The 20,484-nt window shown below is 49.2% G+C and overlaps 1 protein-coding gene across 1 annotated transcript in view; it reads left to right on the top strand.

The window, feature by feature from the left end:
* The window catches only part of LEMD3 (LEM domain containing 3), a 141,401-nt gene that overhangs the window by 119,731 nt on the left and 1,186 nt on the right, over nt 1-20,484 (top strand). Inside the window, exons 11-12 of the mRNA XM_075344861.1 lie at nt 20,146-20,251; nt 20,335-20,413. Of these exons, the coding sequence (XP_075200976.1) occupies nt 20,146-20,251; nt 20,335-20,413 (185 nt within the window). The remainder of the gene's footprint in view (nt 1-20,145; nt 20,252-20,334; nt 20,414-20,484) is intronic.

Consider the following 20,484-nt stretch of genomic DNA (forward strand, 5'->3'; position numbering starts at 1 on the left):
CTCGGCTCCCTTAAAGGGCAAGTCTCAGCGCTATCGGTATTTTTTCAAAAGCGTCTAGCACGACTTCCTCAGGTACGCACGTTCCTGCAGGGGGTTTGTCACATCGTCCCTCCGTACAAACGGCCGTTAGATCCATGGGATCTGAACAGGGTACTAGTTGCTCTCCAGAAGCCGCCCTTCGAGCCTCTGAGGGATGTTTCACTTTCTCGACTCTCACAGAAAGTGGCCTTTCTGGTAGCGGTCACGTCTCTTTGGAGGGTGTCCGAGCTGGCAGCGCTGTCATCCAAAGCTCCCTTCCTGGTTTTTCACCAGGACAAGGTAGTGCTGCGCCCGATTCAGGAGTTTCTCCCTAAGGTGGTATCCTCTTTTCATCTCAATCAGGATATCTCCTTACCTTCCTTTTGTCCTCATCCAGTTCATCGGTATGAAAAGGATTTGCATTTGTTGGATCTCGTGAGAGCACTCAGAATCTACATTTCCCGCACGGCGCCCCTGTGCCGCTCGGATGCACTCTTTGTCCTTGTCGCTGGTAAGCGCAAAGGATCGCAGGCTTCCAAATCCACCCTGGCTCGATGGATCAAGGAACCAATTCTTGAAGCCTACCGTTCTGCTGGGCTTCCGGTTCCATCAGGGCTGAAGGCCCATTCTACCAGAGCCGTGGGTGCATCCTGGGCATTACGACACCAGGCTACGGCTCAACAGGTGTGCCAGGCAGCTACCTGGTCGAGTCTGCACACTTTCACCAAACATTATCAGGTGCATACCTACGCTTCGGCGGACGCCAGCCTAGGTAGAAGAGTCCTGCAGGCGGCGGTTGCCTCCTCGTAGGGGAGGGCTGTTTTGCAGCTCTAACTTGAGGTATTAATTTACCCACCCAGGGACTGCTTTTGGACGTCCCAATCGTCTGGGTCTCCCAATGGAGCGCCGAAGAAGAAGGGAATTTTGTTACTTACCGTAAATTCCTTTTCTTCTAGCTCCAATTGGGAGACCCAGCACCCGCCCTGTTTCCTTCGGGATTTTTGGTTTTTTCGGGTACACATGTTGTTCATGTTGAACGGTTTCAGTTCTCCGATGTTACTTCGGATTGAATTTGTTTAAACCAGTTATTGGCTTTCCTCCTTCTTGCTTTAGCACTAAAACTGAGCAGCCCGTGATCCCACGGGGGGTGTATAGCCAGAAGGGGAGGGGCCTTACACTTTTTAGTGTAATGCTTTGTGTGGCCTCCGGAGGCAGTAGCTATACACCCAATCGTCTGGGTCTCCCAATTGGAGCTAGAAGAAATGGAATTTACGGTAAGTAAACAAAATTCCCTTCTTTATATATATATTATATTATATTTTATATATATATTATATTATATATGTATTATATTATATTATATTTTATATATATTATATTATATTATATTTTATATATATTATATTTAATTTAAAATTTCTTTGTCGCTCCATTGGGAGACCCAGACAATTGGGTGTATAGGCTATGCCTCCGGAGGCCGCACAAAGTATTACACTTAAAAGTGTTAAGCCCCTCCCCTTCTGCCTATACACCCCCCGTGCTCCCACGGGCTCCTCAGTTTTTTGCTTTGTGCGAAGGAGGTCAGACACGCACGCACAGCTCCACAGATTGGTCAGCAGCAGCTGCTGACCATGTCGGATGGAAGAAAAGTGGGCCCATATAGAGCCCCCAGCATGCTCCCTTCTCACCCCACTCTTGTCGGTGGTGTTGTAAGGTTGAGGTATCCATTGCGGGTACGGAGGCTGGAGCCCACATGCTGTTTTCCTTCCCCATCCCCCTCAGGGCTCTGGGTGAAGTGGGATCCTATCGGTCTCCAGGCACTGAGACCGTGCTTCATCCACAACTCCTGTGGAGCCTGCTGGATAGGAGCCGGGTATCGTTCAGGGACATGGCCCTGCTACTTGGAGGTACTCTGTATCCCTGTGGGGACAGCGCACAGCAACACTCCAGCTTTGCTGGGTGTGCTAGTGCACCGGGGACCACGGCGCTGACCGGGTTAATATGTGCCATTACACACTCAGCGTTGCTGAGTGTGTTTATGTATAGGGACTGCTGCACTGACCGCCGCGGCCATGGAAACACTGCGGCGCGGCTGGGACTTGTAGTGCGCCGGGGACTTTCACGCCGGCCGCGCTTTTACGGCGGCCGCGTTTATTACTAGAGTCCCCGGCTTTTTGCGGCCTAGTTTCCTTTCCTCCCGCCCACAGCCCTGACAGGCAGGGGAAGGGCGGGACGCTGCACAGAACGAGCAGCACTGAGGGCTGGAGCATGCTTTGCATACTCCACCCCTCTCACTGTGCACAGTGCGGGCACCAGTTCCCGCTCTTTCTGGGTCACGCCCACGGCTCCCTCCTCTCCTCAGGACGCCGGCAGCCATTCCTGTCAGCTCCTCGGACGCTGCAGAGGGGGACAAAGTCTGGGAGACCCAGGCAGGGACTCTGGTGGCCTCACAACCGCTTTAGGCGGGTGGTAAGCAGCACCTGTGGTGCTAGCCCCATTGTGCAGTAGTGTAACATTATATGTTTATGGTATATATGTTTTACACTGTATGGTGCACAGTTGATTTCTGGCTATATACCCTATTGTGTTACTCAGGGAAGATAATAGCATGGCGCCCACGAAAGGCAGGGGTGCCAAAACACAGGCTTATTATGTTGCCTGCGCCGCATGTACGACCCCGCTACCGGCAGGTTCCACTGACCCTCATTGTGTGCACTGTTCGGCCCCTGTGGCACTTACTCAGCCGGAGCCTTTGCTAAGAGGGGCCCAGGGGGAGCCACCTGCTAACACTGTTCAGGTGACAGGGACGGAGTTTGCAAAACTCTCTGAGACTATGGCTAAGATACTAGAAGCCTTGCAGTCCAGGCCGGTATCTCAGCACAGGGACTCTGTTGAATCTTTGTTCCCTGGCCCACCTCAGCTGGACCAACAATGTCCTCCCGGGGTATCTCATGGATCCCAGGCTGAGGGTTCTGACACAGACCCCAGCCCCAGACCGACTAAGCGAGCTCGCTTAGATTTTCCCTCGACATCATCATATTGTGCAGGGTCTCAGAGGGGGGAATCTCTGGTTGATGATGCGGAGACAGCTGATCAGGATTCTGATCCTGAGGCCGCTCTCAATCTTGATACTCCGGACGGGGACGCCATAGTGAACGACCTTATTGCGCCCATCAATCGTATGTTGGATATTTCTCCCTCAGCTCCTCCGGTGGAAGAGTCAGCTTCTCAGCAGGAGAAATTCCGTTTCAGGTTTCCCAAGCGTACACCGAGTATGTTTCTGGACCACTCTGATTTCAGAGAGGCAGTCCAGAATCACCATGCTTGTCCAGATAAGCGTTTTTCTAAGCGCCTTAAGGATACACGTTATCCTTTTACCCCTGACGTGGTCAAAAGTTGGGCTCAGTGTCCCAAAGTGGATCCTCCAATCTCCAGACTGGCAGCTAGATCCATACTTGCAGTGGAAGATGGGGCTTCACTCAAAGATGCCACTGACAGGCAGATGGAACTCTGGTTGAAATCCATCTATGAAGCTATCGGCGCTTCTTTTGCCCCAGCGTTCGCAGTCGTATGGGCGCTACAAGCTATCTCAGCAGGTCAAGCGCAAATTGACGCAGCCACACGCACGTCCGCGCCACAGGTGGCGTCCATAACCACTCAGACGTCGGCATTTGCGTCTTACGCTATTAATGCTGTCCTGGACTCTGCGAGCCGTACGGCGGTTGCAGCCGCCAATTCGGTGGTACTCCGCAGGGCCTTGTGGCTACGGGAATGGAAGGCAGATTCTGTTTCCAAAAAGCGCTTAACCAGTTTGCCAATTTCTGGCGACCGATTGTTTGGCGAGCGTTTGGATGAAATCATCAAATAATCCAAGGGAAAGGATACATTCTTACCCCAGCCCAAACCGAACATACCCCAACAGAGGAAGGGGCAGTCGAGGTTTCGGTCCTTTCGGGGCGCGGGCAGGTCCCAATTCTCCTCGTCCAAAAGGCCTCAGAAAGATCAAAGGAACTCTGACGCATGGCGGTCTAAGTCACGTCCTAAAAAGGCCACCAGAGGTGCCGCTACCAAAGCGGCTTCCTCATGACTTTCGGCCTCCTCACTCCGCATCTTCGGTCGGTGGCAGGCTCTCCCGCTTTTGCGACGCCTGGCTGCCACGGGTAAAAGACCGTTGGGTGAGAGACATTCTGTCTCACGGTTACAAGATAGCGTTCACCTCTCGTCCCCCGACTCGATTCTTCAGGTCATCCCCGCCTCCCGAGCGAGCCGAGGCTCTTCTGCAGGCGCTGGGCACTCTGAAGGCAGAAGGAGTGGTGGTCCCTGTTCCTCTTCAGCAACAGGGCCACGGTTTTTACTCCAACTTGTTTGTGGTCCCAAAGAAGGACGGGTCTTTCCGTCCTGTCCTGGACCTGAAACTTCTCAACAAACACGTAACGACCAGGCGGTTCCGGATGGAATCCCTCCGCTCCGTCATCGCCTCAATGTCCCAAGGAGATTTCCTTGCATCGATCGATATCAAAGATGCTTATCTCCACGTACCGATTGCTCCAGAGCACCAGCGCTTCTTGCGCTTCGCCATAGAAAACGAACACCTGCAGTTCGTGGCACTGCCGTTCGGCCTGGCAACAGCCCCATGGGTTTTCACCAAGGTTATGGCTACTGTAGTAGCGGTCCTCCACTCTCAGGGTCACTCGGTGATCCCTTACTTGGACGATCTCCTGATCAAGGCACCCTCTCAAGAGGCATGCCAACACAGCCTCGACGCTACCCTGGAGACTCTCCAGAGTTTCGGGTGGATCATCAATTTTCCAAAGTCAAATCTGACACCGGCCCAATCGCTCACATACCTTGGCATGGAGTTTCATACCCTCTCAGCGATAGTGAAGCTTCCGCTGATCAAGCAGCGGTCACTACAGACAGGGGTACAATCTCTCCTTCAAGGCCAGTCACACCCCTTGAGGCGCCTCATGCACTTCCTGGGGAAGATGGTGGCAGCAATGGAAGCAGTTCCTTTCGCGCAGTTTCACCTGCGTCCTCTTCAATGGGACATCCTACGCAAATGGGACAGGAAGCCGACGTCCCTCGACAGGAACGTCTCCCTCTCTCAGGCGACCAAAGCTTCCCTTCGGTGGTGGCTTCTTCCCACTTCATTATCGAAGGGGAAATCCTTCCTACCCCCATCCTGGGAGGTGGTCACGACGGACGCGAGTCTGTCAGGGTGGGGAGCGGTTTTTCTCCACCACAGGGCTCAGGGTACGTGGACCCAGCAAGAGTCCTCGCTTCAGATCAATGTTCTGGAAATACGGGCAGTGTATCTTGCCCTGAAAGCGTTCCAGCAGTGGCTGGAAGGCAAGCAGATCAGAATTCAGTCGGACAATTCCACAGCGGTGGCATACATCAACCACCAAGGCGGCACACGCAGTCGGCAAGCCTTCCAGGAAGTCCGGCGGATTTTGATGTGGGTGGAAGCCACGGCCTCCACCATCTCTGCAGTTCACATTCCAGGCGTGTAAAACTGGGAAGCAGATTATCTCAGTCGGCAGGGCATGGACGCAGGGGAATGGTCCCTTCACCCGGACGTGTTTCAGGAGATCTGTTGCCGCTGGTGGGTGCCGGACGTCGACCTCATGGCGTCCCGGCACAACAACAAGGTACCGACGTTCATGGCACGGTCTCAAGATCTCAGAGCTCTGGCGGCAGACGCCTTAGTTCAGGATTGGTCGCAGTTTCAGCTCCCTTTTGTGTTTCCTCCGCTGGCACTGTTGCCCAGAGTGTTACGCAAGATCAGGGCTGACTGCCGCCGCGTCATCCTCGTCGCTCCAGACTGGCCGAGGCGGTCGTGGTACCCCAATCTGTGGCATCTCATGGTCGGCCAACCGTGGGCACTACCAGACCGACCAGACTTGCTATCTCAAGGGCCGTTTTTCCATCTGAATTCTGCGGCCCTCAACCTGACTGTGTGGCCATTGAGTCCTGGATCCTAGCGTCTTCAGGGTTATCTCAAGACGTCATTGCCACTATGAGACAGGCTAGGAAACCAACATCCGCCAAGATCTACCACAGGACGTGGAAAATTTTCCTGTCGTGGTGCTCTGCTCAGGGTTTTTCTCCCTGGCCTTTTGCCTTGCCCACTTTTCTGTCCTTCCTTCAATCTGGACTGGAAAAGTGTTTGTCGCTCGGCTCCCTTAAGGGACAAGTCTCAGCGCTCTCTGTGTTTTTCCAGAAGCGCCTAGCCAGACTTCCACAGGTACGCACGTTCCTGCAGGGGGTTTGTCATATCGTTCCTCCTTACAAGCGGCCGTTAGAACCCTGGGGATCTGAACAGGGTGCTGCTGGTTCTTCAGAAACCACCATTCGAGCCAATGAGAGATATTTCTCTCTCACGCCTTTCGCAGAAAGTGGTTTTTCTAGTAGCAGTCACTTCACTTTGGAGAGTGTCTGAGCTAGCAGCGCTGTCATGCAAAGCCCCTTTCCTGGTTTTTCACCAGGACAAGGTGGTTCTGCGTCCGGTTCCGGAATTTCTCCCTAAGGTGGTATCCCCCTTTCATCTCAATCAGGATATCTCCTTACCTTCTTTTTGTCCTCATCCAGTTCACCAATGTGAAAAGGATTTGCACTTGTTAGATCTGGTGAGAGCACTCAGACTCTACATTTCTCGTACGGCGCCCCTGCGCCGCTCGGATGCACTCTTTGTCCTTGTCGCTGGCCAGCGTAAAGGGTCACAGGCTTCCAAATCAACCTTGGCTCGGTGGATCAAGGAGCCAATTCTCGAAGCCTACCATTCGGCTGGGCTTCCGGTTCCCTCAGGGCTGAAGGCCCATTCTACCAGAGCCGTGGGCGCGTCCTGGGCTTTGAGGCACCAGGCTACGGCTCAGCAGGTGTGTCAGGCGGCTACCTGGTCGAGCCTGCACACTTTCACGAAACACTATCAGGTGCATACCTATGCTTCGGCGGATGCCAGCCTAGGTAGACGAGTCCTTCAGGCGGCGGTTGCCCACCTGTAGGAAGAGGCCGTTTTACGGCTCTCTTACGAGGTATTATTTTACCCACCCAGGGACTGCTTTTGGACGTCCCAATTGTCTGGGTCTCCCAATGGAGCGACAAAGAAGAAGGGAATTTTGTTTACTTACCGTAAATTCCTTTTCTTCTAGCTCCAATTGGGAGACCCAGCGCCCGCCCCTGTTTTTTTGTGTACACATGTTGTTCATGTTGAATGGTTTCAGTTCTCCGATATTCCTTCGGATTGAAGTTACTTTAAACCAGTTTATAATTCTTTTTCCTCCTTCTTGCTTTTGCACCAAAACTGAGGAGCCCGTGGGAGCACGGGGGGTGTATAGGAAGAAGGGGAGGGGCTTAACACTTTTAAGTGTAATACTTTGTGCGGCCTCCGGAGGCATAGCCTATACACCCAATTGTCTGGGTCTCCCAATTGGAGCTAGAAGAAAAGGAATTTACGGTAAGTAAACAAAATTCCCTTCATTATATATATATGTAATTTAAATTAAATAAATATTTTATTATATATATATATATATATATATATATATATATATATATATATATATATATATATGTAATTTAAATTAAATAAATATTTTATTATATATATATATATATATATATATATATATATATATATATATATATATATATATATATTATATTATATTATATTATATTATATTATATTATATTATATTATATTATATTATATTATATTATATTATATTATATTATATTATATTATATTATATTATATTATATAATATATTTAAATAAATATTTTATTTTACACACACTCTTTATATTTTATGCATGCGGCATAAGTGTGGGACATCTAGAGTGCATGAATGGTGATCTCTTGCTGGTATTTCAAGCGTATTGGAAATAGCCCAGTAAGTCACAGGTGCTCTTGTATACCATGCTTAGATGAGGTAGGGAAAGCCTAGTAATAGTCTTGTTAAGGCATTTCATATCTTTACCTTTTTATGTAACCTAATCCCAGTGCAAAGGAATTTTCTGCCTACACGATTACATTGTAGAGTGTGAGCTCTGGGGTGAAAATCTGCAGCATAAATTATTCTGCGGTTTCTAAATACAAACTACAGATCAGACGGCAGCTTATGTGGAGATTTTGGTAATCTCATCCCATTTACTGCTCGGAGCAATAAATATCAGATTTTTCATCTTCCATTCCCAGTCATGTTCTGACCCTGTTGTCTTATTTTGTATAAAATCATCTGACTGCTCTGATTTGGGTAATGGTCCGTTTAAGGACACTGAATAGGGGAGCCGTAACCTTGCTATGTTTAGAGATGGTCGAACCCGCAGACGTTTGGCTTCAGCGTGGTGTGTGCAGCCGGTTTATGGATTTTTTTTATTTAACAAAAAAAAAATCTGGTTTGGGATTAGACCTAAACCCAAACATCTGCCTGGATGCCGAACCACAAGTCTTTGGGGAGATGATCATTGTGCTGTAAATTGGTAGTAGAAAGGGCTAGGGAGATTAGTGCAGGCACGTTATACTTCCGGGTCTACTCATTAACCCTCATACATATTCACTGCTTCCCACACGCACCATTAGTAACTGCGTGTGATTGGTTGCCATCAGACTGAGCCCTCAAAGTGTGTAACAGCTTCTGTGATTGGGTGGAGTCACACAAGCGGTCTGCATTCCTACAGTGTAAAAATAAATTGTGTAGAGTCCACCATATTGTGACAGCCAGCACAGATAAAGCAGATGGCAGAGGCTGCAGCCCCCAGCTGTGTGCTTATCATGGCTGTGCAGCAAAATAAGAAGGTATCACAATATGGGGGTGACCCTGTGCTTATTTTTACACTATATGGATGCAGACAGTGTGAGATTCCAACCAATCACACTTGGTCTCACGGTGTGCAGGGGAAACAGTGAGTATGTATGAGGGTTAATGTGCAGACACGGACGTAGTGTTACAGCCGCGTGGGAGAACTTGAGGTCTGTGCACGAACACTAGGTATTCGGTGCAGACCCCTAACTTCAGTTTGGGTTTGCCCATCACCACTTATGTTTTCTACAGTGTATAGAAGTTTCTTTTAATTCTAATGGATGTGGCTACTCAAGTCTATGTAGAAATAGGAAGTGACTAGCATAAGGTCTAAAGACCTGTGATACAGATTGCAATTTTCAGTGGCCTTTAGACTGTACAGAACATTAAGTCTCTAGCATAAGACTTTTCAGCACTTTTATCATGAGGTTACTTTTTTTCATTGTAATTCTAGGCAATGTAAAAAGTTGGGAAAATAAAAACAAAAATCCAAATTTTCTTTTACAGTTTACACAAAGGTGGTGGGGTTAATACCTGGCAGTAGGTTTACTAGTCCTCCAATGTTCAGTTTCTGCAGCAGATTTTCATGAAAACTACACCAAGCAAATGACATTGTTAAAGTAAGGGGGTCTCCTACCTAATCTGAGAGCAGCATAATGTACCAAAAACTTTAGTGACAGATTTCCTTTTAAAATTATTCATAATTTTAATTGGAAACTCATTCAAAATTAGACGGTTGTAAAATTACTTAGTAAATGACTTAATTTTCTTAAACTATGCGAGTTGCTTCTAGTGCCCCGCAGCCACTACACATTGGAGCTGCTCAGCTTCATTCCGAGTGTTTACATCTGGTCACCTCCGGTGCTTGTAACAGCTGATTGGGGATAAGGAGTGTTAAGCCTGCCCACATCGAGGCCGTATGGAAGGGTAAGTACGTGTGACAGCAAATCGTTTGTGCAACACGTTCAACAAATTGAATGTGCCGCACATACGATGGGGGCGGTTACGATCGCATACGATATCGTTTGCTTAATCGTAACGTGTAAAGCAGGCTTTAGACTGTAACCAATTTTATATTTCACATATCGTATACCTGGGTCATCCATATATTATGACCAGACAACCCCTCTCAGGGTTTGTCCACATGGGCTGGCAGTCCCAGAATTTTTGGTGCAAAATCTGCAACAAGGTGCCATACAATGATAGGCCTTAAAGATATATTTAACCCCTTCACGGCCTTTCACATACCCATATGTCATGGTCCGGACGGGGTTCCCGTCCTAGGACGTACAGGTATTTCATGGCGGGCACGTAGGCTGTGCCTGCATGATTTCCCTGCCAAGGCCAGTCTCTGTGCTGCCCCTGGCTGTTTAACACTTTTAAATGCTGCAATCAATAGCGATTACTTCACAGGGGTTTGGATTGGGTGGGACAGGGTGGCTCCTTTCCCCTCCAACCGGTACCCTGACACACAATCTCAGGCTTCTGATCGTTGCCATGGCAACTTTAAGTCAAATGACCTTGGTTTAACTACAGTGGCCTGTTAGACTATGCCAGGAGCATGGTCTAAAAAGCACTCAATGCAACACTGACAGGTAAAAATAAAGATTTGTAAAAATACTTAAATTCTTATTGGTATACACTATATATATTTACATATTTATTTATTTTTTTTTTCCTTCTCCTTTATATACTCACCTTTTGACATCTTCATCTGTTTTCGTCTTTGATCGATCTTGGGCACTTTGAGACTTGCCGATAACTTGTGTTTCATAGTGAGCCATAGGTCACAAATCAATAAATCTGAGCCTTGTTCTGGCTCTCATAGACTTAGACATATTTACAGCTTGTGACACAACTTCTGGCATGGGGACTTGACAGGTCCCCCATGCCCTGCCACCTGCCAGCATTTGTTTTTGAATACCCAGCCTAACAACCCCTTTTTATACTGCCTGTCACCTAAAACATTGACAAAAGGTCTTTATAAAAGGCTCATTAGGCAGGGTATTAACCCCTTCACGACCGGCCGGTTTTTCTTTTTTCGTCATTCTTCCAAGACGTAACTTTTTATTTTTCGGTCAATATGGTCATGTGAGGGTTTTTTTTTTTTTTTTTTTGCGGAACAAGCTGTACTTTTAAATGAAACCAAAAGTTTTACTATATAGTGTACTGGAAAACTGCAAAATTCCAAATGCGGAAAAATTCCCAAAAAAATGCAATGGCACTATTGTTTTTGATATATTTTATTCACTGTGTTCACTATATGGTAAAACTAATGTGTGGGTGTGATGCCTGAGGGATGTGTGAGTTTGTAGACACCAAACATATATAGGTTTACGTTTATCTAAGGGGTTAAAAAAAAAAATCAGAAGTGTCTGAAAAAAGTGGAGTACGTTTTACGACATTTTCAGTGACCCGTAGCGTTCTCATTTTTCGGGATCTATGGCTCAGTTACGGTTTATTTCTTTATCGTTCCTTTGGGAGAACCAGACCATGGATGTTTAGCTTCTGCCTCCGGAGGACACACAAAGTACTACACTTAAAAGTGTAGCTCCTCCCTCTGAGCTTATACACCCCCTGGTGAGCCAGTCCCAGCCAGTTTATCGCTTTGTGTTCAGGAGGCATACATCCACACATGCATTCTCATGATTTTTTTGTTTTTTGGAAAGAGATTGAAGAAATGCGGGTCCACGTCTGGACTCCCGACATGTCCCTTCTCACCCCACTGTGTCGGCGGTGTTAAGGTTGATTTCCAAGGCTGGAGCCTTACATGCCGTGCTCCTTCACCATCCCTTCTGGGCTCTGGCTTGAAGTGGGAGCCAGCACGGTCTCCATGCCTGGCAGGACACCGGTCTCCATCCACAGCCCCTTGAGGATCCTGTTTGACCGGAGCACTCATCCCCAGGGACCTGGCCCTGCGTCTCAGCAGCTAAGTACCTGAGACGTTTATGTGGGGGGTCCCTGTTCTTTATTGTATGGGGAGAGTATGCTGTATATGTTTATTTTGACATTTCCGGCGGGTTCTCTAGCTTTCACCCGAGAACCGCGCCGATGGTGCCTGCGCGTCGGCCTCGCCGCTTAAATTTATGCCCCGGCTTTGCCGGAGGCCTAGTTGCTGTTAACTTCCCTCGCGTGTGTGCATGCAAGAGGGACAGGCACGGCTCCTCCCGGCGGCCGTTCTGCACAGGGGAGGGACACTCCCCACTGCTGGGGCGTGTCTCCTCTCCTGCATGTCTATGGGCCTCCAGTTCCTGCTCCCCTACTGGAACGCCCCCTAGTCCCGCCCCCTCTCTTCGCTCCGGCGGCCATTTCTCAGGCAGAGTTCACTCTGCGCTGGGCCTGTCTGCACTCTGCATCCCTGCTGAGGTGCTGTGCATTGGGGCTTCGGGATCTGGAGGGCACACAACACCGCTCCAGCGGTCTGGTAAGCCACAGCCGGTCTCCGGTTGTGCACCTCTATATATTCTCCTTGGGGTTCATTCTCTTGCAAAGCCCCCACTCCAGCAGCATGTCTCACACAAGGAGCAAGGCTCCAAAGCTTTATTCTGTATGCACTGCATGTAAGCTCCTGCTGCCTGAGCCGAGCACCTGTCCACATTGTGATGTTTGCTCTAACTTTGCGGTGCCACAGCCTGGAGTCTCACCCCCAGTGGTCTCTCAGGCTGCTTCTGCACCTGTGGCTGAACCCCCGGCCTGGGTAGAGTCCTTTTCTAGGTCCATATCCCAGTCATTTGCTGAGTCCATGGGACTTTTGTCCAGGACTTTGATGAATATACATTAGCCCTCCTCACAGGGTGCCTCTAATACTCTTGCCAGAGGATCCCTATCCTCTGACCTCCGTCCAGCAGAGCTCACAGAGGATTCATAATCAGGTCCCAGACCCCGTCCTTCTGAGAAAAGGCGCAGGGTTTCCTCCCCCTCCTCATCCCGCGGCTCTGACTCAAGAGCTGACTCTCAAGATGAGGAGGATGCTCTCACAGGGGGCTCGGAGGCTAAGTACCCCATAGATCTCTCCGAGGGTGACTCAGATTTTAGTGACTTGATTGCTTCTATTAATTCTGTGCTGGATCTCAATCCGCCAGTCTTATAGGAGCAACCCTCTCTGGCAGAAAAGCATCAGTTTACCTCGCCTAAGAGAGTAAAGAGTGTGTTCTTTAACCACTCCAGTTTTCAGACCGCTGTGACCAAACCCAGGGCCTGTCCTGACAAACGCTTTCCAAAGCGTGGTTCTGATGACAGTTTTCCCTTTCCACCTGAGGTGGTCAAGGAGTGGTTGCCAATTCGGGTGGCTTGTCAATCTTCCCAAATCCACTCTGACTCCGATCCAGAGTCTCACGTACCTAGGGATGCAGTTCGAGACTTCGCCACTCCCCAAAGGTAGACCCCCCCCCCCCCCCGGTGTCTAGGCACTCAGCCCGGACCGTTGTCGGTGGCTGACAGCACCTCACTTAAGGATTCCACTGACCGTCAGATTGACCTTCTGGCCAAATCTGTGTATGAAGCTGCGGGGGCCGCTTTTTCCCCGACCTTTGCAGCAGTGTGGGCTCTCAAAGCCATCTCTGCTTCCCTAGAGGAGATGCATTACCTCACCAAGGAATCTATGCCTGAGATGGTTACCTTAACTTCTCAGGCTTCAGCTTTTTCATCTTATGCCATGTCTGCCATGCTAGAGGCTTCTCACCGCACTGCGGTGGCTTCAGCTAATTCCCTTGTTATCCGCAGGATCTTGTGGCTTCGAGAGTGGAAGGCAGATGCTTCTTCCAAGAAGTTTCTTGCTGGGCTCCCTTTTGCTGGTTCCTGGCTGTTCGGTGAACAGCTGGATGAAATTATTAAGGAAGCTACTGGCGGGAAGAGTACTTCCATGCCACAAACCAAGACCAGGAAACCCGCCCAGGGTAGGAATCAATCGAGGTTTCGTTCCTTTCGTTCCTCCAACTGGTCGTCCTCTAAGCCCTCCGCCTCGTCCGCTAACTCAGCTAAGGATCAGAAATCCAACTGGCGCCCAAAAGCGCGTCCGCAAAACAGGATAGAATTCTCTTCCAGCCCGCCAAACAGATTTTTTTTCTCTCAACTCCCCCCTGCTCCAAGGCTGCCGCCTTCTCACAGGCCGTGGCATCTCTGCAGGCAAGCGGAGTGATTGTACCAGTGCCCACTCGGGAACGGTTCAGAGGTTTTTACTCAAACCTCTTCCTAGTTCCCAAAAAGGACGGTACCTTCCGGCCCATCCTGGATCTCAAGCTTCTCAACAAGCATGTTCGGGTGCGGCATTTTCGCATGGAGTCTCTGCGATCAGTCATTGCCTCAATGACCCAAGGGGATTTCCTGGCGTCCATCGACATCAGAGATGCCCATCTAAATGTGCCAATCGCAGTTTCACACCAGCGTTGGTTACGTTTTGCCATAGGAGAGGATAATTTCCAATTCGTGGCTCTCCCCTTCGGGTTAGCCACGGCCCCTCGGGTATTCACCAAGGTCATGGCGGCAGTGATTGTGGTCCTGCACCTCCAGGGGTTGGCAGTGCTTCCTTACCTGGACGACCTTCTAGTCAAGGCTCCATCCAGTGCAGACTGTCAGCGGAGTGTCTCGCTCACTCTCGCCACTCTAGCCGGCACTTGTGAAGTTGCCCTTATTCAAACAGCAGTCTCTCCAGCTAGCGGTGCGCTCTCTGCTGCGGCCCCGCCGTTATACCCTCAGGCGCCTGATGCAGGTGCTGGGTCAAATGGTGGCGTCAATGGAGGCTGTTCCCTTTGCCCAGTTCCATCTGCGCCCTCTGCAGCTGGACATTCTCCGATGCTGGGACAAACGGCCTTCCTCCTTACAGAGGTTAGTGGCTCTGTCGCCACGGACCAGTAGCTCTCTTCAGTGGTGGCTTCGGCCCCTCTCCCTGTCCCAAGGGCGCTCCTTCCTGGTCCCGTCCTGGGTGATTCTCACCACGGATGCCAGTCTATCCGGCTGGGGAGCGGTATATCTTCACCACAGAGCACAGGGCACTTGGACTCCATCCGAGTCAGCCCTTTCAATCAATGTGCTGGAAACCAGAGCCGTGTTTCTAGCTCTCCTAGCTTTTCACCACCTGTTGGCGGGCAGGCACATTCGAGTCCAGTCAGACAACGCAACAGCGGTTGCCTACATCAATCACCAAGGCGGGACACGCAGCCGCCTGGCAATGATGGAGGTACAACGCATCCTTCAATGGGCGGAGGACTCCAAGTCCACCATATCCGCAGTCCACATCCCAGGCGTGGAAAACTGGGAGGCAGATTATCTCAGCCGTCAATGCGTGGACGGTGGCGAGCGGTCCCTGCACCCGGCAGTGTTTCAGTCAATCTGCTGCAAATGGGGCACTCCGGACGTGGACCTAATGGCATCCCGTCACAAGGTTCCTGTTTACGTGGCTCGCTCCCACGATCCTCAGGCCTTCGCTGCGGACGCTCTGGTTCAAGACTGGTCCCAGTTTCGTCTGTCCTACGTGTTTCCCCCTCTAGCTCTCTTGCCCAGAGTCCTGCGCAAGATCAGAATGGAGGGCCGTCGAGTCATCCTCATTGCACCGGACTGGCCCAGGCGAGCTTGGTATCCGGACCTGCTCCAACTGTCCGTAGAGATGCCGTGGCATCTTCCGGACCGTCCAGACCTACTCTCGCAAAATCTGTTTTTCCGCCCGAATTCTGCGGCCCTCAAATTGACGGTGTGGCTCTTGAGTCCTGGAATTTGACGACTTCTGGTATTCCTCCTGAGGTCATCTCCACTATGACTCGGGCCCGTAAGTCTTCCTCCGCCAAGATCTATCACAGGACTTGGAAAATGTTCCTGTCCTGGTGTCGCTCTTCCCGCCATCCTCCTTGGCCATTCTCTTTGCCGACCCTTCTGTCTTTTCTACAGTCCGGTCTGCAGCTAGGACTGTCCCTCAACTCTCTCAAGGGACAAGTCTCAGCTCTGTCAGTACTGTTCCAGCGACGTCTCGCCCGGCTGGCTCAGGTCCGCACCTTCATGCAAGGCGCGTCTCACATCATTCCGCCTTATCGGCGGCCCTTGGATCCCTGGGACCTTAACTTGGTCCTCACGGTATTGCAGAAACCCCCTTTTGAGCCTCTTAGGGAGGTTTCTTTGTATCGTCTTTCTCAGAAAGTGGCCTTTCTAGTTGCCATAACTTCTCTCAGGAGAGTCTCTGATTTGGCTGCGCTCACCTCGGAGTCACCTTTTTTAGTCTTTCATCAAGACAAGTTGGTTCTCCGTCCGACTCCGGACTTTCTTCCTAAGGTGGTCTCTCCTTTCCACCTTAACCAGGACATTTCCTTACCTTCCTTCTGTCCGGCCCCTGTTCATCGCTTTGAAAAAGCGCTGCATACTCTAGATCTGGTGCGTGCTCTCCGGATTTATGTATCTCGCACCGCTGCGCTTAGGCGGTGCACCTCTCTTTTTGTGCTAACCACAGGGCGGCGCAAGGGTCTCCCTGCTTCTAAGCCGACCTTGGCCTGTTGGATTAGATCGACCATTTCGGACGCCTACCAGAGTACTCGGGTGCCTCCCCCGCCGTGGATCAAAGCACACTCTACCAGAGCTGTCGGTGCCTCTTGGGCTTTTAGGCACCAGGCTACGGCTCAACAAGTCTGTCAGGCTGCCACTTGGACTAGCCCGCATACCTTCTCGAAGCACTACCAAGTGCATGCTCATGCTTCGGCAGATGCGAGCTTGGGCAAACGCATCCTTCAGGCGGCTGTCGCCCACTTGTGAAGTTAGGTTCTGCCTACTTCTTAGTTTTTCTGTTTATTTCCCACCCAGGGACAGCTTTGGAACGTCCCATGGTCTGGGTCTCCCAAAGGAACGATAAAGAAAAGGAGAATTTTGTTTACTTACCGAAAATTCTTTTTCTTATAGTTCCGTATTGGGAGACCCAGCTCCCTCCCTGTTGCCCGTTGGCAATTTTCTTGTTCCGTGTGTTATCACCGGCTGTTGTCGTGGAGAGAGTCTCCGGTTGTTCCGGCTCTTGCTCTGTTCTACTTGTGGGTGGCTATTCTCCTTCAGCTTTTGCACTAAACTGGCTGGGACTGGCTCACCAGGGGGTGTATAAGCTCAGAGGGAGGAGCTACACTTTTAAGTGTAGTACTTTGTGTGTCCTCTGGAGGCAGAAGCTAAACACCCATGGTCTGGGTCTCCCAATACGGAACTAAAAGAAAAAGAATTTACAGTAAGTAAACAAAATTCTTTTTTTTTTTTTTTTTGCATCTCAGGCTGACATTCGTATTGTATTTTTGCGCAGATGCTACGTTTTGATCGCCTGTTATTGCATTTAGCGCAAAATTTATGGTAACCAAAAACGTAATTTGGGCGTTTGGAATTTTTTTGCCGCTACGCCGTTTACCGATCAGATTAATTGATTTTAGATTTTGATCGGGCATTTCTGAATGCGGCAATAACAAATGCATGTATATTTTTATTTATTTTTTTAACACTTTAATTTTCAATGGGGCGAAAGGGGGATGATTTGAACTTTTACGTTTTATTTTTTTTTTTTTCAAACTTACTAGGTCCCCTAGGATACTATATGGATCCGCTGACTGATCGTTCTGCCATATCTGCTGATCACGGCTACACAGCTGTGCATAGCAGATATGCTGCTAATCTCTCACCCAGCTCTCAACTGTGTGAGGCAGGAAGTGAGTCTTCTGAGCTACAGGAGTAATCACATGACTCTGTGCTACCATGACAACTACCAGAAGTCACGTGACTTCCGGTATCGGCTGGTAACGTTATAGCGTGATCGCTATTATAATGGCGCTGTCAATATGTGACAGCGCCATTTAAGGGGTTAAAAGGCACGGACGGATAACTATACTGCTCTTCCTGGCAGCCACACATCTCAGCTGAGATGTGCGCTGATAGCTACAAGCTGCCGGCAGCAGACCGTGGGCAGTAACACTTTGACCGCTAGGACATAAGATTACTGCCTGCGGTAGTGAAGGGGCTAAAGTATAAATGCTGGTGGGTGGGAGGACATGAGGGACCTGTCGCGTCCCCTTTAATTCCTGTGAAGAACTTAAAGGGTTTAAAACTTTAATAGGCCGGCGTCACTCTTGCGATTAACTCGCATGAGTGCAATGCGAGAATCTTGCATAGCACGCGGACCAATGTTAATCAATGAGGCAGCTCCGATCTATTTTTTTTTTCTTTCGCAGCTGAAATTGGACTGCGAAAAACATCACAGCATGCTGCGATTTTTAGTTTCTCGCGCGAGTCACTCCAATGCAAGTCTATGGGTGCGTGAAAAAAACGTATGTCACACGGACGGCACACACCATCCTAGTGACATGCGTTTTTCTACATCCATTTATCGCATGTTGCAGAAAACACTGGAAATGAGTGAGGTCTGTCGATGTCGGTCAGTCGGTCTCTCCCTCTTGATCTCTATTCTCTGTCGGTCTTCACCAGCGCGGCGCTGCACAGGTGTCACAAAGCTCCGGCGGCTTTTCCTGCTTTTGAAAAAGCCGGCCGCTCATTATTCCATCACTGCAACCAATCATAGCTGCCGGTGGGTAGGTATATACGTGCAGTAAAATAAGTAAATAAAAAAAAGATGGCGCGCGGTCCCTCCCCCCCCCCCCCCCCCCAAAATTTTGATACCAGCCAGGGTAAAGCCATGCGGATGGAGGCTTGTATTGTCAGGATGGGGAGCCCCCCACCCTAAAAATATCAGCCAGCAGCCGCCTGGAATTGCTGCATCCATTAGATGCGACAGTCCCGGCTCTTCCCGAATTGCCCTGGTGCGGTGGCAATCGAGGTAATAAGGAGTTAATGGCAGCCCATAGCTGCCACGAAGTCCCAGGTTAATCATAGCAGGCATCTCCCAAAGATACCTTCCATGATTAATCTGTAAGTTAAAGAAAATAAACACGTACACCCAAAAATCCTTTTATTTGAAATAAAAACCCACCCTCTTTCACCACTTTAATGAAGTCCACAAAAACCCCTCCAGGTCCGACGTAATCCAGAGGTCCCACAACGCTTGCAGCTCTACTACATCGGAAGTTGAAAGAGCGGCCACAGAGCAACTGAAGTGAGTCATGCTATCAGCGATGATGTCACTCAGGTTACCCGCGGCCAGAGATCTCAGGTGGAGGACTTCAGCTGTTGCCGCGGGTAACCTCAGTGACTGCACCGCTGATGACTCAGTGCACTTCAGTCACTCGGGATTTGCGGTCACTGGTGAGACTTTCACCGGTGACCGAAAATCAGGCCACAACACACACACAGCCACGGGATGACAATGAAGTCATCAGAGTTCATTCTGATCGCGCGGCTCTGTCTGTATCTGCTGTCAGCGGCCATGTAGCAGAGCTGAATGGCAGATGACATGGCTGCTGAGAATAAAAACGGATCACACACTGACTACAATCTAGAGAAAAAAAACAGAATCTCATTGCAGTTGCAAGTTTTTAGCATGAGAATCTGTCCAATTTTCCAATCGCAAGTGTGACGCCGGCCTAAGGCTGTGTGCCCAGTCATCTCATCAGGAGGAAAAAAAGAGAGGGAGAGAGAGAGCGTGTCCGCAGTGGCCCGAATCCTAATCGTGAGCACAGGCAGCTGCAGAGAGGACATGCTCTGTCCAGGGTGCAGCATGTCATGATCGTGTACACGCCTTCTAAGGCATACAAACGTTGAGTAAAGAAATCTGGACGTGCGTTACTGTTAAGGAAATTGAAAAATGGAGACCGTGTATAAAGGCCTTCTGACTCAGCACTCCTTTTCCATCAGCTTAAGGCAATATTTTTTTTTTTCCTTCTTTCCTATTAGCAGGTTCCTGTCTGCCCATAATTGTAGGCTTTTTCTGCCCACGTAGAGGCATTAGGTAGGGATCTAATACGAGACGCCTTGATGCTGTCTGCTCTCAGCGCATAAAAAAGACCAGTTTTATGTGAGCAAAGTGTCTCAATTATCACATTTTATTTATTTTTCAGTAATGCGTGTCAAATTCCTGTATTCGATATTAGCATACCTTAGCGTTCAATAGTGCAGCTGTTTATTTGTTAGAATATAGTTCATGCTCAGTTTGCACCTGTTCACATTTGGCTGTTAGAGAGTGCTGTCAGTTATTTCATGTTAAAGTACAACATGTCATGAGAATGTCTTGATCACTTGGATCCATTGATGGTTTCCAAAGTTATTACCTCATAAAGTGACACTTGTCAGAATGGTAAAAACTGGGCTGGTCAGGAAGGTTAATACTGGCTTGGAGGGGTTAACATAACCTCATTCAATCGGTCACTTTTTGGCCCATACCTTTTTAATAACGTTTTTGAATGCTTTTTATGTGTTGTGTATATTTTAGGGAAATTGGAGATCATTGGCATTTGGCAATTCAAGAAGCCATTTTGGAGAAATGCAGTGATAATGAAGGGATTGTTCACATTGCCGTAGATAAAAATTCCCGTGAGGTAACTGTACTTCTGCCTACTTTACATGTCACTGAATTCCACACTTTGCTATTTTTTTAATTATTTTCTTTTTCTTTTAATAGGGTTGTGTCTATGTAAAGTGTCTATCCCCAGACTATGCAGGAAAGGCTTTCAAGGCTCTGCATGGCTCTTGGTTTGATGGTAAGGATTGCCGCACTTTGTATTTTAGTACATTTAGTTCACAATAAGCAGCACTTTAGTAATACCTTTTT

The sequence above is a fragment of the Anomaloglossus baeobatrachus genome, chromosome 4, assembly GCF_048569485.1.
Source record: "Anomaloglossus baeobatrachus isolate aAnoBae1 chromosome 4, aAnoBae1.hap1, whole genome shotgun sequence".
NCBI classification, from domain to species: Eukaryota; Metazoa; Chordata; class Amphibia; order Anura; family Aromobatidae; genus Anomaloglossus; species Anomaloglossus baeobatrachus.